General features: G+C 34.9%; 1 protein-coding gene across 3 annotated transcripts in view; it reads right to left on the reverse strand.

Annotated features, from left to right (window-relative positions):
* The window catches only part of negr1 (neuronal growth regulator 1), a 154,561-nt gene that overhangs the window by 104,687 nt on the left and 31,263 nt on the right, over positions 1 to 18,611 (reverse strand). For all 3 annotated transcript variants that reach the window (XM_077198471.1, XM_077198469.1, XM_077198470.1), the window contains one exon: positions 5,881 to 6,119. In XM_077198471.1, the coding sequence (XP_077054586.1) occupies positions 5,881 to 6,119 (239 nt within the window). The remainder of the gene's footprint in view (positions 1 to 5,880; positions 6,120 to 18,611) is intronic.

An 18,611-nucleotide genomic window follows, 5' to 3' on the forward strand; every position in this document is an offset into this window, starting at 1 on the left:
TATCTATAGGCAGGAGTGCTTACAGTATGAACAGAGATATCAGGGAGAGGAATATTAGGTATTCATGAAAGGATCAACTTTCACATTAAAGACTTTGCAGAGTTGCTGTGAGGTGCAGACTCACTGGTACAGAATCTAAAATGAGGCTTAATATTTCATGACATTTTAGATGGAAGTTCAAAACATCTTAACCTAGCTTAACGATGTTCCACCAAAATTGAGGACTAATGATAGTGATACCAGTGTTGTTTTTTGCTTGATCAATTCAGAATAAGACTATATGCCAATACATACACACAATAATGTTTTAAATGTATATCAGTTATGCTAATAGTTTTTGCAATAGTGTCTAAATTGGACTAGAGAATTGTGGAATGTCACTGGGTATCTAAAAATTTTAACCACTGGTCCTACTGGCCAGTAGAAAAAATCCTTAGATTTGAGCCTTACTGGAGCATCTCCATATAGGCGCAGTTTCAAAATAACTGAAGGAAATATCTATTTGCTAAACTAATTAAGCCAACTAATATGATTCACATGCTTTTGGTATGGCCAATATTTTAAAACATTTTAAATGCAATGATTATAAGTACAGGTATCGTATCGGTAATCGGCAATGGCGAGTACCAAAAATGAAAGTATCGGTATCGGATTGTTTATAGAAAAAGTGGTATCGGTACATGCATACACCCATACATACATACATACATACATACCTAAATATTAGGGCTGTGTATCAGGAACAATGTAATGATACGATCTGTATCCCCATACACAGGCCACAATAAGATATATATCATGATACGGGTCTGCACTGAATTTGACCTCTGCAGAATTTAGTATCACAGCTGTTTATTAAACACTGCATACTATAGGGCCATTGTAGTTACCCTCTGCATTATGAAGGGCCTCTACAGCACTGTATAACAATATAGGTAATGGCAATATAGGGGATGTTAACATTGGGTACTTCCCACCAGGTACAATATTCTTATTGTTTTCTTCTTGTTTTTTAAGCACATAAATAATAATGTACTCATTCTAATCAATTTATATTGAAATGTACTCATTCTAATAGGCCAACATAAATATAAACATTGCTGGTAGGTTATCATTGCACAAAAAACACACTCTTAAGAAAAAATATAAAACATTTAGAAGCGTTATAAACTGCTGCGCATGTGCTGCGGAATCGATACAGAAGCAGCTGTTTCGATACTTGTTTCGACAAGTAGTAGGCTATGTGACAATATATTGATCCATTGATGTATCGTACACAGCCCTACTGTGCGCCTACACAGCCCTTTATGCATATAAAATATATAAATACTTTCACACACACATACATGTTGGGTTTCCATGTTTTATGGGAAGATTCCATAGACATATTGGTTTTTATACTGTACATATTGTACATTCTATCCCCCTTGCACTAACCCTACACCTAAAACTACCCATCACAGAAAAACTTTCTGCTATTTTAGGTGTTCAAAAAAGATCATTCTGTATGATTTATAATTCTGTATGATCTATAAGCTTATTTCCTCATTGGGACCAAAAAACATTTCCCCAGAAATATAGAAACACCAGTAAACTTTGACCTTGTGTGGAAATTTGGTCCCCATAAAGTAGGGAATACCAGAACCATGCACACACACAAACTCACATACACAAACGAACACACAAACACACACACAAAATAAGGTCAGTATTAATACTTATTAGTATTCTTAATAAATACGTATTATTAGTATGTATTAATTAATTAAAATGACTACTTATTGATTAAATTAATCAAAAGTGACCGTAAAGACAAGATTTTCAATATTGCTAAAAATAAGAAAAAAGCACTAAATCAGCAGACTAAAGTGATTTATGTGTCATGGAGTAATGCTGCTGAAAATTCAGCTTTGCCATCACAGAAATAAATTACATTTTAAAATATATGAATAGAAAACTTTATGTGTGATAGTGTGTGTGTGTGTGTGTGTGTGTGGTGTGTGTGTGTGTGTGTGTGTGTGTGTGTGTGTGTGTGTGTGTGTGTGTGTGTGTGTGTGTGTGTGTGTGTGTGTGTGTGTGTGTGTGTGTGTGTGTGTGTGTGTGTGTGTGTGTGGGCGCGCCTTAGCGATATTTTGGGAACAAATTTGTACCCAGAAGTGACCTAAAATCGCTAAAACTACCATCATGGATGTCCTCATTTGTAATTTTTTATAAAAGTAAATAAAACATTTTAATTGTAAAAATTCAGAAATGTAAATTTCAAAACAGCACTACATCAGAAAAAAATATGTGTGTAGCCTTTGAAAAAAGAAAAAATGTTAACTATGCTACTGGATAATGCAAAAATAACACTTATTCCAGTAAATTCTAAACATAAGTGTGAACTATTCAGTGGGGGAGGAATAAATCAAAGAAAATTTAAGTGTGGAACTTCTACTAGCAAAATGTTTAAATTATCACTGAAGTAACCAATTACAATTGCACCATGTTGTAGGGGTGGGCGATATTATCAAAAGCATATATTACGATAATTTTATGTCACAATAACATTATATATCATGATTAAATTTTTTTCTTTAAATAAAGTTTTTTTTATGATATCAAATTTTTTTATACCATTGAAATTTTATAAGTCTTGTTACCAATTTCACTATCACAAAGAACTAATACTGGCATAAGTAAAAAAATAAAATTAAAAAAACTCTCAAGCTTACTGAAGACAAGTAAACTGTCAGTGATATAATAAGAACAGAGAAACTAATTACCAGCAAAAGGACAACAATCTACAATACAACAAAGACAAAAATCAAATAGATTTACCATTGAGAGTAAGCATTGAGAGATGTTCTCTCTTTTGTTGTTTGATTAACAGTAATGACACACGGCAGCAGGTATATTAGGCTGCTGTCACTTTAAGACTGAATGCATGGATCCAGGATACTGTTAAGATGTGTATTCTTTCTCAACTATTTACTTTCACTTACGACATAAATGATTGCGCTTAAATGGTTTAAAATTACTTGTTTTTAAACCGCATTTGCTTAAAAACGAATGCAAATGAAAAGCTTTCGAAAAGCTTTTGAAAATATCTACAAATTTCTTTGGGTTTATCATGCGGACTGGTATATTGCCGACCCCTAGTTTGATGTCAGTGACACAATCAAGCCAAGTTGACGCCACTGATGTAACTGAACATGACAGACCAGTTTGGCAATGTGAAACAGACAATGGCATTTGAGAGAGGCCACGGAGAGATCATGTTCTCTGAATAACCTCTTAAATTTCAGTCTGTTTGTCTACAAACCATTTTATGACTTTAAAAGACTTGGAATTTCGATGTTAAATAAGGTTAGAAGCCCTTGAAATTTAGATCTCTCTGCGTGACAATCAAAATTTCATGATTAAAGTTCTTCCATAGAAGTCATTAACAAATCGTATAGAATCAGAAAAGTCCTTTCTATTCAGTCTTACTGTTACCGCTATACTGGAAAGTATGCAATGCCAGGCTGCCTTATTTCTTCTTGATCTATAAACAAAATGGTGGTTGCTGATGACAAGCAGACCATTGGTCCAAATATTTCGCTAAGTTAGATATATAGGGTCTATGTGCAGAATAGCAATACATTTTATCTGTCATTCACTAACTGAGCACATCTATAAAAGAATAATGTGGTGGTCTCAAACTGCTCTATTTAATGGTGACTCACCAAGGACTTTGACAAATGGTACTGTCTGGTAAACAAGGCTAAGATTTAAGTGGTGGAGAAGATAGGTGATTATTCTCCAAAAAATGTGTGTGGGCTATCCTCATTCGATCCCTACAAAACAAACAAGCACACTCATTCTCTGACGATGCCCAGTATTGACCCGTCGGCTAGAAAGAATGACCTAGCAAAACTGTTTCGTCCACACAAATGTTCAGGATACATCAAGATAGCTCGATGAGCCCGCAAGTAGAGTCTGTTCAAATTTCCAAAAGGACAAATAAGACATTTTAATCGCATTACACACAATTTGGGGTTCCAGGATTTGTGCCACTGTAAGAGTCAATCTAGCAATTTCATTTTTGATACAATTCTGCAGGAGATTAAATTTACCACTCACCGATTCCTATTACAAAACTGCTGTTCATCATGTGTTTCCTGTCGTTTCTCCTCTCTCTCTTTAGTTGTTGTCATTACCCCAACAGTGCTTGTATATTTTCTTAGCAGTACTTATTAATTATCCCAGATCATGTAGAGATACATGCAAGTAATGGATTCTAAGGACAAAAGATCCATCATGATTATGAAACAGCCCTCAGCTAAGAGAGTGAAAAAGAAGGACATTCATTTTGTTGATTATAATTACACAGAAGAGACTCAGTGATGGGCTACAGGTTACGGCCTCTAACTACACATCTTCAGATTTGAATGGTCTGTATTAGTTTGCTTTATCCCAAAGAGGGTTAGGGTCCTTACGGTGATCTTTCTCTAGTTAATTATAGACAGCGGACTTAGAAAACAGTTTGCATAGAAAATAAGCATATTTGCCACTGCTGAGAGTCAGCTCCTCCTACTGACGTGTCAACCATAAACACCAAGTTTACTTTACAGGAGAAACACACAACTAAAAGCCTACCAGAGAATTTAGACAAATATTCGTCATGAAACTATCTCCTAATGACTGGATGTGAGGGAAATGCAATAAACAAAGCAGATATCTACACAACAGCTCAAAAAAATAATTAAATATTTAAAATATAAAAATGGATATCATATTTATATGCCTAAATATGAACTTCTTTATAAAACTAAAATTCGAATAAATTTAAATAAGCTAAAAAAAAATGTGGTGAGTTGGAACAGATAGTTAAGGAAAAGCAGCCAACATGGGAACCAGCATATATGGGAACTCCTTCAATAGAAATTAAAAAGCATCCCAGATGGCACCTCATGAAAATTCTGTTATTATTTACTCACCCTCAAGTTGTTCCAAACCTGTATAAATGTCTTTCTTCTGCTGAACACAAAAGAAGATATTTTGTAGAATATGGGTAACCAAACAGTTCACAGGCCCCATTGATGTTTTCCCCCCATACTACGGAAGTCAATGGGGCCCATCAACTGTTTGGTTACTATGATGTAAAATGTTATTTCACATGGACATTATCAGTAATTACGCTGCTGAGCAGGATGGAGAACATTTTTTAATTTTTTTCTAGCATAAATTTGGACCATAAATGGAGCCACTTCTCTAAAGACAGTCTAATTTACTTTGACTTATTTGCCCACCGTGAAAAAGAAAATTCATCAATACATATGAAAATTAACTATCAAACCCCATAAAATATATATTTAGATCCACTTGAACTTGGCAGTATTTAATGATTATGTTATTACGCAACATAAAATCTCACACTACATCCTACACCAACTGCTATCTATAGCCTATAGGCTAATTTATTAAAAGGGGAACACACGTGTAGAACTAAAATCCCTATTTACATAATGAAATGTAAAAGGTTTTCACCAACGTTTGATGATTTCATAGTCATTGGTAACACATTCTTTCCATATTTTCATTAAGGCTGCAAACATACATCTTTGAAAAACTAAGCTTTAATTCAAAATTGTTTTCACATTTTGGGCCCTTTGAAGTCAAAATATACTTTCATGAATATGGATGTAAGTTCAACACAAATTTATATCATCGATTCGATTAATACATATTGTCAGCAAAGAGGAAAAATATTGTTATTGCAATGCACTTCAAAGCCACCCTCACCCCTAAAATCCAAACTAGGAGTTAATATATCGCTAGAGTAGTTGTTTATCAATGAAAAACATGCCAAACCATAATGAAAAATGTAGTTGATATGAAATCTGAAGAAACACTCACCTTTTACAATTAACTGAATGAGCTTTGGGCGTAGGTTACGTTCACTCTGTATCGAGCAGGTGTACAAGCCCTCGTCCGTTACATCCACTTTCTGTATCTGTAAGCTGTATTCATGTTTATCCCCCACATTCGATACGATGGACACACGAGGATCCCCTGACCACTTGTCATTCCCTGCGTAAATGATACTGGAACGGTTCAACCATGCTCCTTTTGAGATCCCATCCAACAGGTAGCATCTGAAATGAGAATGAAGGCAGACATTTCAAAACTAAGGACCTGGGCGACAGATATTACAACGTCAGCCAGATAATTTCCATAATGACCAACGCAATGTACCAAGAGCAGCGCAAATTAGAGTCTGGTTTAAGACTGGTTTAAATAATGACGCAAATACAGTACATTGACTAGCGCAAAGTCACAAACCTTAAATCACCTTGAATTATTCATTTAAATACTCTCCTTCCATAAATTTTGCGTCTGAAAGGGAAACTCCTACAAATACATATGCAATAATGTCAGCTGTTTTTTGCCTTTTTAGCGCTGGTTTTTCACTGTGTATCTTTAGTAAATCCTGTCAGTAGTTTTTAAATGCCAAAAGAGGGATTGCACTGGAGCAAGCTGTTAGTAATTCTGGCTCTATGAATGAAATTGCAGATTTAAACAGAACATATTGACCAAGAACGTGATTTACCAGCTGAAGACTGTTTTAATTTTAGCAAGACACAATGCGTCTTTCCACGTGTAACACTCCAAACTGACTAGAATGAACCAAAAAAACAGAACAGTGGGAAAAGTCATTCTGACTGTTTAATAAACACCACGTGCAATTCATACAAATGACATCAATCCCTGGTGTGCACAAAAGAAACTGTCAAAAACCACAACAACAAAATAACTATTTAATATTTAAGCAGTAGTTCCCAGCTGGTGGGTCGAGATCCAAAAATGGGTCACACGTCTGTTCTAAAAAAAAACAATATTAAATGCAAACTGAAATGCATCTAAGTGTATAATCATCCATTTAAAGCAAATTAAATAGGCTTATCTACTTTTTAAAGGAAGGAGAAAGTGGTTCCCATATCTTTTGCTGTTGATGTCAATAGCCACGCATCCCAATTAAAACCAACAATATTTTGGTTTAAATCCATCCGTCACTTCGTAGAAGCCTAATTATGCAGATCCGAACATGGACAGGTTGCATGACATTCCTTCTTCCTCAAAAAACATGTTTTTGTTTTTTAATTTCAAGGTCATCCTGTTATGTTTTTGATTCTGGATTTCTTTCTTCTGTTTAAACATTTTCAAATTGACAGTTCTGATTTCAAAACACAACTATTTAATGTTTTTAAATATCATGTAATTTCCATATTTCATGGCAGTGGCTATTTTCATGTTGGGGAGATATACTATTTAAGATATACCAAAAAAAAAAGCTGTGAAGAAAGTCAGTCACACAGGTTTGGAAAAACATGAGAGTAAATTATGACAATTATTTGGCATAATTAAGGGGTGGGGGGAGGAAGGGGGACCTATCCTTTTAATATCATCTTATGTTGTACGTTATTTTACTGTTATCCTAAACCTGAACAGAGATTGTTATGCAAAATTTAACAGGCTAGTTCAACCAAAAATTAAAATTCTGCCATAATTACTCGCCCTCATTCATTTAAACATGACATCTTCAAATTGACAGTTCTGACCTTGAAACACAAGACTTTGAAAAAGTAAACCAAACATACAAAAAAGATGCAGCATAGCATATTTGTTGTTTGTCAGCAGTGGTGTGATGAGAGTTATTCACACAAATACTCTTGAGGTTACAGGTGAGATGGGAGTCAACATATCCGTCAGTACCTTGAGGGGCTAAGCTCACTTCCTCAAAGTTGAATGGATATTTCTCAAATGTGCTGGACATGTTCCCATGCCACTCAAAAAAAAAAAAAAAATAGGTTGATGTTATGAAACGGGATTTAACTTTTGTTTCACTTGGGCTTGTTAAAAAGTGTACCCACAATGATGAGACAAGATTTAAAATGACACAGTTGAGTTACCACTATGCATGAGAAAGCCCACTAGAGAATTTGATTTAGAGCAGATCTTATTAAACAATTTATTGCTGCTTCTAGAATACAGCCTCCTAAATTAAAAACATTTCATAATGTCAAATTGCATGTTCAACTGAAACATTAATTGTTGATTTTATTAGTACCATTAGAACCATACTAAACCTGAAATGTATGGAAAACCATCTGAAGTATTAGTGATATGTCATAATTTGTCCAGAGTTTATGCATGCCACATCCCTGAATTTCAGTGACAGATAATAGGGTATAACTTATGTAGGCTTAAATTCACAAGCATAACTAATTAATTGCAATACATATGATATAGCCTTCACATTAGAAATACTGTCATAAGAGACATGAGACACTGCAACAGTTTTTACATTTAAATAAATAATTATTCAAATAAATAAATACTTGTGCTAAATGAGCATGCATACAGTATATATACATATTTTCACATTAAGTGTTCAACCAAGCATGCACTACAAGTGAATCTAGAACATGGAATCACACATCTTAAGCACATTCCTAGGGTCTGGCAAATGTTAATGCTCAACTTACAAAAGCCATAATTCTTCTTCTTCTGAAATCCCTCTGCAGTCAATAATTTTATCTCTTTAAACTTATCTTTGATGAAATATTTTTTCCTGTGAAAATAATTTCATCATGTTTTAAAATAGCTTGAATGTAACTCTACACCCAGAATGTGGAACCATGAATATGCAAATTAGTCCTGCATCCAATCAATCACACTACTCTACACAATGGCAATTACAAATACTGGTTTAATTCAGCCATATATGTTTGAAAAGGAAACATGATTCAGCATATGAAGTGGAAGAGTGAATTATACAGGGTCGTCTACAAGCTGATGTATCAGAATGGTAATGTATCGCTCTCTACAACGTCGGGCACATAACTGTAATTTATATGATTAGCCTTTGGCTTGACTATGTAATCAAACAGCTAATAATGTGTTGCTAATGTTACACAAACCATGTTCCCTTTTGCCATCTGAAAGTCAGACAACTGCCTTCTAAATATCAGCATCCTTAGAAACATTTTGAAGATTATAGAAAGTATGTGAAAGGCATATAGTTCATTATAGTATCATAATATACATCATATACATAATTCACCAGCAGCTATATTGCTATATGTACCCGATTTTTCCTGTCTCTTCTTAAAGGTGTTCTTGTCTGTGATGGTAGGAAACGGGTTGTTCCAAACTGCGTCTTTGAGACTAACTTCGATGCACTGCGGTTTTCAGAAGAAAATACTAAGCAATGGTGTTTACTGTTGAATTTGCACATAAAGCATAAAAATACCACATAGACATATAAACAACATTAAAAACTTGATTTTCACCACAGGGGGTCTTAATGCTTTTAACATCTTATGTAATTTCCATATTTCGAGCCAGTATTATCAGATTATTTTCATGTTATTTCGCTATTATTTGAGATATTACAAAATCATTTTGAAGAAAGAAAGTCACAAGGGTTTTGACTGACATGATATTAACATCTTATGTAATTTCCATATTTCATGCCAGTATTATCAGATTATTTTCATGTTATTTCGCTACTATTTGAGATATATTACTAAAATAATTTTTAAAGAAAGTCACAAGGGTTTTGATTGACATGAAGCCGAGTAAATAATGACAATTTTGAATTTCCTAGTGAACTATCCCTTTAAGAGTGAGATTTGCAATGTTAGATCACTAATACATTATTTGATAAAAAACTTTCTGATATTTGGTAAAAGCTAAACTCTTTGATCTCCTCAGACAGACTCCCTATCCCTGACAGCGAAGGTTTCATCTCCAATTCTAACCCCTGAAACAGCAGGATGACTGGTGTTAAAGCACCGCAGAGATCTACTCGGACATACCCCACAATACCTCCACACAAAGGTGTAAGTAGTTCCCACTGGGGTGTAGGATACTGTGAAGGAAAGAGTACGGACCTCCACGTGTGCTATATTTCCTTTGTGCCACCTGGAAGAAACAGGTGGAAGAGGTTCAAAGCCGATTTCATGCACCTACTAGCATGTGTTAGTCTTTGAACCTTTGGACTTCTGTGTGTGTGTGTGTAGACACTATAACTCATTGGGGCTAGCTAGTTTGGTTTGTAGTTAATGATAGACATATTTTTTATAAATTAAAGATTATTTTATCTCACAATACTGTAACTTGAACTTGACAAATGCAGTAAACACTCAATAATAAAACAGAATGAGATTATTTAGCTTCTTATGGGTTCAGAGGGTTCAAATAATGTTACTGTTCTTGTTACATATAATGTGAATTGTGCTTCTAATGCTTAAAAAATATAATGTGATATTAAAGTGCATACCAGCACAACTATATTGATTTAATGGAAATGCGAAGGAACCCTTTTAACTAAAATTTAACTAAACCATATGCTCACTATAACTTTCGTTAACAATTCATGGCTAATTTTAACCAAGGTTTGGCCTGGTTTTACATTTGTCATATGTATGATATATTGTGGACCTGATTTTTTGTTTTGACATCTTACCTACAATGTAGAAAATTTACTTTGACATGCAAACATCACTTCCCTTAATTTTTTTTTTTCATGAATATCTCTCAATCACAAGCAGCTGTCCATGGTAAAAATGGTAGCTTACCCACTGTCGCATCTTACCCCACTCTCCTAAACCCACTGCAGCCCTATATATTTTGCATCCAGATTTGTATTTCCAGGCCAATTCGCATTGTTACTAATTTAAATAAGCATGTGCTCTCAAAGTCTCAAAACAGCAGAGAGAAAAGACTGTAATCAAGTCATGTTTGTTCTTTCTCTCTCCCTGAAATTTCCCTTAATCATCTTTATTCATCCCTTCAAAGCACTGCTCAATGAAGCTCATAAGGGCGAACCTCTTCACTGGAGAAATTTTCATCTCATGATCTCTTCAAAATCCACAGAGGCTTTAAATACATTGTGAAACACTGATTAAGTCTTCATCTGGGTTACTCTGATTCAAAACATGATTTCTGAAAAGCAGATTCATGAGGCCTTTGTCTTTTTTTGGCTTGAAGTGCACGTTTTTGGATTTGACTCATCTAAAGAATCGTGCCACCACACACTGAACCTGCATATCCTTAAAACACTGACTACGTTGAGCTCCACCAATTACAGTTGCTTTTAGAGTACAGGGTGTTTTATGTATTCTAAACTAGATTTTCATATCAGATTGACCCAGATTTGTTTTGTTCTTCTGATCCCTCTTTCCAGCTGAATGATTCACTTAAGGTATGTTTCCTGGTAAAGCCTTTGAGATAGATTCCATAAAGGTTTAAAAAATTCTGAACACATGCCGTGTTTATTTAAGCAAGGTGTGCATTTTATAAAAAGAAATGAGTTTACTAGAACAAAAGTGTTTATTTTCCTTCTCCCTTATACCAAAGGTTCAAAGGTTTGGAGTCAGTAAACATTTTTTTATATAAATTAATAATTTTATTCAGCAAACATGAATTAAATTGATCAAATGTGACAGTAAAGACATTTATAATGTTACATGTTATTTCAAATAATCCTATAAAAAATTATTAAGTTGTTTTATATTCTATCCCCTATAACCCTACCCCTAAACACAACCCTCACAGAAAACTTTCTACATTTGTACATTTTCAAAAATTCAAAAAACTAAAACATGTCCCCACAAGGTCAAAAATTACAAGTAATAATATCTTTGTGGACACGCACGCACGCACGCACGCACGCACGCACGCACGCACACACACACACACACACACACACACACACACACACACACACACACACACACAAAATAAATTACATTTAAATTAAATTCATATAAGACTTAGGAAATGGGTTTGAAATTGCTTATAGTGTTATTTTTATCAGTGAAACTTTATAGTAAATACTAAATAGCAATACTTATTTACATATTTATTCCTTAAAAACTGTAAAATGTCTGTGCGAACCCATTTTATGATCAAATTGTGGAAGCATTCAGGAGTGAAATGCCTCAAACTAAACGGCAAACTCAGTGATATTCTTCCTTCTTCAAAGTGGAACAATTCAAGCCAGCAGGCACACATCCAGGCTAGTTTGCGAGTGGGAATAGGGAACAGAGTTTTGGGAGGGAAAAAGCTGAAAACGCACCTTCCAGCCATATCTGTGTTCGCTACGCTAGTTTCATATGGTGGCTTCAGCTAGCAGCAGACAGTATTTGATGCATGTTTGGCTATTTTTCCCTGCTGATCATGATGATGTCAGGCGAAATGAGAAGTCGTTTCAGAGACAGAGCAAGTTATTACATTTTGTTTAAAGATTACAAAGGCAATAGCATGCACAGATGAATCGGTCACAATAAGAGCAGGAACAAGTAAATAGGGTCAATTTTGATTTCATGTTGACTTCAACATCAGCAAAATACATACCACATAGATGAGAATCGCATTACTAGAGCAATTTGTTTTACAAGAGGCATTTAGATCAAACATCACAGGGATTCAAGCACCGAATGTCACTGGGATTGCAGCATCCTCAAACCGCAAAACCCCCTCCACTATTTGTGTCTTTTTTTTTCTTTCATACGACATATGTGTCTGCCTGTTGTTGACCCCACTGTTGATTTTTGCGTGTGCCAAAGAGCTAAAGCAAGCGAGGTACTCTTTTGTGAAGACCAAGGATTAAAATAAGATTAAGTTGATCCCAGCCAACAAATCTTTTCTCATAATGTGCCACAAGTTCTCAACACCAGATTAAATGTCAAAGCCAAGCTATAATATTGTCTGTAATGTGTTGAAAACCACCTGGCAACATTCCCATAAGTGCCCTTAGCAATGAGAAATGATGAAAATTACATCTGGACGTATGTGGACATGGAAACTGAGGCTATTGGCTGCCAAATGCCAAACAATGGCCAAAACTAATGAAGATCACTGAATGTGGAGAAGCTATTAAAATGCAGACTAAGTGCACATAGGCTCTCATTTCTAAAGGACAGAGTTCTTTTTATACAGTTTTAATAAATGAAGTAAAATGCACATTATATTGCAGCTAACTACCATTTACCTCTCCCTCACTCCCATACACATACTTTCACATGCATGCACAATATTATCTCAACATCTGCTATTTCAAATGAACACTGTATCTCCTGTGTCAAAATTACCCATTCAAAACCGGCAAAAATACATCAAGTAATCCACTAGGGATCTCAGCCTCCCCTAGCCATCTGTGCTCCAATCCAAACCATCAGACAGCTAATAGTTATGGTTATTACAGTGTTACCTCTCAAAGGACAAATTTAAAGTTTCCATTTGGATTTACATCATGTTCGGATTCCACTCACCTAACAAGCTTTTGCAAGATAATAACAATATTCTCCTGTCAACGTGACTGTTCTGAATATGTCTTTACTCAGTTTGACTTGTGTATTTTGTGTTTAATTCATTTTACATTAAAGTCAGGGAGCAGAGCATTATGGTGAGCCATATTTTCATTGAATCTATGAAATTTGCCGAAATCCTATATAATCAATCATCAATTATGTCACAATTTCTCAATAAATCATGTATTGCTATTTGCCTGAAGGCATTTTGGCTTAGTATGGTTTTATGCAAGACAAGTTCATCGCTCCAATTACTATTAATTTCATGGTGAGATCCTGTTCTCTCTCTAACACACTTTAAAAAAAAAACAGTAATAATTAAGGGTGGAGTATTGTATATTTTTGTGCTAATTATAACATTTTGCAGGTCATTCCAATTATGCAGCATGCTACCTTTTGAACTTTCAAAAAATATGCTTGTGTAAAATTTTAAGGAAGAAGTTAAAATTTATTAATTAAACTTTAACTTTATTAATTATAGCTAGATTAATATAAAATGAAAGGAAATTAGCATGCAGGACGCATAAAAAGATATTAAAAAACATGTAAAAAGGTAGCAAAATATAACAGAAATCATGAAATCCTACGAAAATCAGAGAAATTCGACTTTTTTAACAAACTGACAAAACGTTTTTTGTTTATATATATATATATATATATTTATATTAACACACAGGCTTATATGAGTGGGCCATAATGTACTGCCAACCTTATTATAAATACAGCAATGATTTGAATGCACTTTTAATCTGGCCATTATGTTTCCTAAAGAGTGTTATTCGATTAGTTTCTCAAACCTTCCTTGTGACTTGTGATGGAAGCATAACTGCAGATAGTGCAGATATTTTTTGTATATATATATATATATATATATATATATAGTGTCAATGTAGTAGTAAACTGACTGAATGTGACATTTTTCATGTTTTAAAATGTTTTATCAATAGACAGCACTTACTACTAACTACCAATAATTATTGGAGCATATGAAATAATTAGCATGTGTTCACTACAAACATGCATTGACAATATCTAGATCTTTTTTCTGTTTTAATTCTTAAATTAAAACATTCTGAATCTATTTGGCAAAAAACCTGTTTGGTCAGAATTACGACTGAAAAAAAATCATTTTAAGCACACATTGGCAACAGAATCAACCATTGGCTAGTAAAATGAGGATTATGCATAGTAAAACTAGGTGTTGTAAACTCCATTTATGGTTATTTCGGAGAGGAGATGGGGTTGAGATGCATGTACGCACAATCTTCCGATGACTGGGTTTTATAAAGGGAATTTTGCACAGGTTCTGGCGTACCATGGGTTTTATAAATCTGAAAACTGTTGTGCGTATCCAAAATCTAACTTTTGTGTGTATGCTCACACTTTTAAAATAAACTATGGAAAGTTTTATACATGAGGCCCCTGGATTCAATTTACACGTAAATCTGGTCAGATTTACACGTAGGCCTATATTTATCCACGTCTTCCCTAAAACGTGAAAGTGGCTGGTGAACTGAGAGAAGAACCGTGTAAACTTTATAGTTACCTACACAATGTTGGCTTGAATAAAACTAAAAAATTATGGGCTGGTGTTGGTGCTCAAGACATTGGTCATTCAATGTTTCTGTTAAAAAGACTAACAATAATTCTAAAATGAGAGTCTGATAGGCTGCTGGTCTCATGAATATTAATATTAATTGCTAAAATCAAAACATGGACATGTTTAATACCGAACACTGCATTGATATCAACGGCAATAGTGCGCAGTAAAGATGCAACCAAAGCCACTTTAAGGCAAGTCTGCGAGGTTAGCAAAAAAAAAAAGAAGAAGAAGAAGCATAACGCCTTTTAACGCTGCGGTATGCAGGGAAGGAGACCAGTGGCCTTTTTTCGCTGTCAGTGGAGGAGAGACTTCACTACCCCGAATAAACCACTTTTGTGAATAACTAGCTTATTTAAAAGGGTCCTATTATGGTTTTTCACTTTTTCAGCTTTAGTTAGCTGATGTTGCTGTTTAGGCATAAAAAAGATCTGCAAGGTTACAAAGCTCAAAATCCACTCCAAAGGGAGATATTCTCATTTACAGAAAACACTTTCCAAGATACACAACAAATGGCTCGTTGGGACTACAACGCGCTTCTTCCGGATCTCGTGAAGTCTGCATTGGTTTGTGACTCATTTCAATGATCCTACTGGATATGCCAAAAAAGGGAGTGATTTTTAACACTGTTAGTGAACATTATAACCCCAACAGTTTTCTGTGCTGCAGATTTTGCGGACGACAGCTTCCAATAATGTCAAATATGTGAAAAATTATGTTTTTTAAACAATCAAGCATGAAAACCTGTTCTAGTACACCCCAAAAACAAACTCAAGACAGGTAAAAAGGCATTTTAGAACCCCTTTAATTAATAGACAGCCTGTCCACTAATCTTCAACATGTTTTACACTAAACAATACTTTTGTTGGAAACTATGTAAATTGTACTATGATAAATGTTATTTTGTAAGAGAAGGTAGATTAGAGTTAGTTGTGACAGCTAGGACTCATTTACGGCATTGTACTGTTTAATAATAATAGATGTTTGTAATATAATGTGATATTGTATATTGTCTAAAGAAAATTAAAAATATTGATGTTTTTTTTTCTTTGGCTTTCATGTTTGTCAATTAAAATAAGACTTGAATTGTAATGACTATAACTGCCATAGCCTATACCTATGATGCTGATATAATGCATTTTAATGAATAAAAAGAAAATGAATAATTGAATTATAAATTGTGTATTATATTGTATGTTGTTTAATGAAAAAAAAGTATGTGTTCTCTCTATGGCTTCCAGGTTTCAACAAATAAATTAGAATTGTAATTTAATTGTAATGGTTTTTGACTGCTGTGTGCCTAATGATGATATAACACTTTTTAATGAATGTAAAATATATATTTTAATAAATAAATAAATAAAAAGTATTCTTTCTATGGCTTCCAGATTTCAACAATTGAATTCATTTATAGTGACTAACCACTGCTATGTATGAAGGCGTTTAATAAACAGATTAAAATCTAATTTTAAAGGCCCAATATTAGGGCTGGACGATATTGCCAAATTTTATATCACAATATATTTCTTAATTTCGGTCGATACGATATAATTCCGATATCGATATGAACAATATAAAAGCCTCAGAAAAACTGCCAAGAACGCCCATAACAGATGTCTGTTCCTACAATCTTCTGAAAAATGAATTTGCCAAGTCTATGAAATCTGCTGGAGTCTTTCGCTACTGCACCATAACAAACTACATGAAGCAATGAAATAACCCCTTTATAACAATAATATTCTCTTCTCAGTACCTGCTACAAGACTATGAAAGCATATGGGTAGCAATATTCCGTTTGAAATGTAATATGCAAAATGACAATGTAATATGTAAAATGGCAATGCATTTCTGTTTTTAAATTTACATTTGCCATAACATTTGTGCAACATTTGGTACACAAAATGGGGGATTTTTTTCCGATTTAAATCCCATTTCCTGCATTTACATAAATTTAGGGACTATGGTGTTACAAAATCCAGGAAATAATTAAGTTGATTATAATGATAAATTCTGCCAAAAATAAAAGTAGGCTACTAAACTATGTATAACAAAAATATGTCTTACTTTTTTCAAGACTTGAGATAATCATTTTATAAAGTCAAAAATGTTCACCATTAATGTTTTGTGTGTAAATAAAACGTCTCAGGTTACGTATGTAACCCTGGTTCCCTGAGAGGGAACGAGACGCTGCGTTGAGACGCGGTGGGAAAAAAATGGGAACGCTCTGTGTGATTGCGTCGTGAAGCACGTGTATAATCAGTCCAATGGAAGAGCGAGACGTCATAGGCGGTGACGTCATAGACCAGGAAGCTATAAAGCACACCAGAAAACAGACCGCGACAGCTTCTGAAAAAGCCTGAAGCAAGTCGATCAGGGCATGCAGGAAGTATGGCAGGAGAACGCAGCGTCTCGTTCCCTCTCAGGGAACCAGGGTTACATACGTAACCTGAGACGTTCCCTTTCAAGGGAACTCGAGCTGCGTTGAGACGCGGTGGGAACCCCATACCCACTACGCCATAAGACAAATGCCCATTCTGTGTGAAGTCCTTGCGCACACTAGAAGCAAGCAACCTAGCCCCGGGAGTGGAGAGGTGTAGGCATAAAATCTGACAAATGTATGAGGTGAGGACCAGCCTGCCGCATTACAAATATCCTGAAGGGAAACACCCGAAATTAAAGCCTAGAGGCAGCCATACTCCTTGTAGAATGGGCCTGAACAGCCACAGGTGAACGCTTCATAAGCAAGTGAGATAGCCTCAACTACCCACTTGCTCATTATCTGTTTAGGCAAGGCAAGGCAAGGCAAGTTTATTTATATAGCACATTTCATACACAATGGTAATTCAAAGTGCTTTACATAGAAGAAATTAAAATAATCAAAAGAAATCAGAATAATTAAAACAGTTTAGAATAAAAGATAAAATACAGAAATCAGAATAATTAAAACATAAAATAAAATACAGTGCAAACAGTCGGACGAACAGTGGCACAGTGCTCATTCAGTAAATGCACAGTTAAACAGATGTGTTTTGAGTCTGGATTTGAATGTGACTACTGTAGGAGCACATCTGATCTCTTCTGGAAGCTGGTTCCAGCTGCGGCTGGCATAGTAGCTAAAAGCAGACTCGCCGTGCTTAGAGTGAACCCTTGGTATTTCTAGCCGATGTGATCCTAATGATCTGAGTGATCTGTTGGGTTTATATTCACTGAGCATATCTGCAATGTATTGAGGTCCTAGGCCATTGAATGATTTATATACCAGTAATAATACTTTAAAATCAATCCTTAATGTAACTGGCAGCCAGTGTAAAGACCTGAGGACTGGTGTGATGTGTTCATATTTTCTGGTTCTGCTCAGAATCCTAGCAGCAGCGTTCTGTATGAGCTGCAACTGTCTTATGGTCTTTTTGGGAAGGCCAGTGAGAAGTCCATTACAATAATCCACCCTACTGGTGATGAAAGCATGCACAAGTTTTTCTAAGTCTTGACTGGAAACAAAGCATCTAATTCTTGCAATATTTTTCAGGTGATAATATGCTGATTTAGTTATTGCTTTGACATGACTACTGAAACTAAGGTCTGACTCCAGAGACACACCCAGATTCCTGACTTGATTTTTAGTTGTTTGACCCCTAGACTGAAGGTATGCGTTCACCTTGAGAACTTCA

Source organism: Siphateles boraxobius, unplaced genomic scaffold (assembly GCF_051911475.1).
Source record: "Siphateles boraxobius isolate OS27281-9 unplaced genomic scaffold, OSU_SipBor_1 41, whole genome shotgun sequence".
Taxonomy (NCBI): Eukaryota; Metazoa; Chordata; class Actinopteri; order Cypriniformes; family Leuciscidae; genus Siphateles; species Siphateles boraxobius.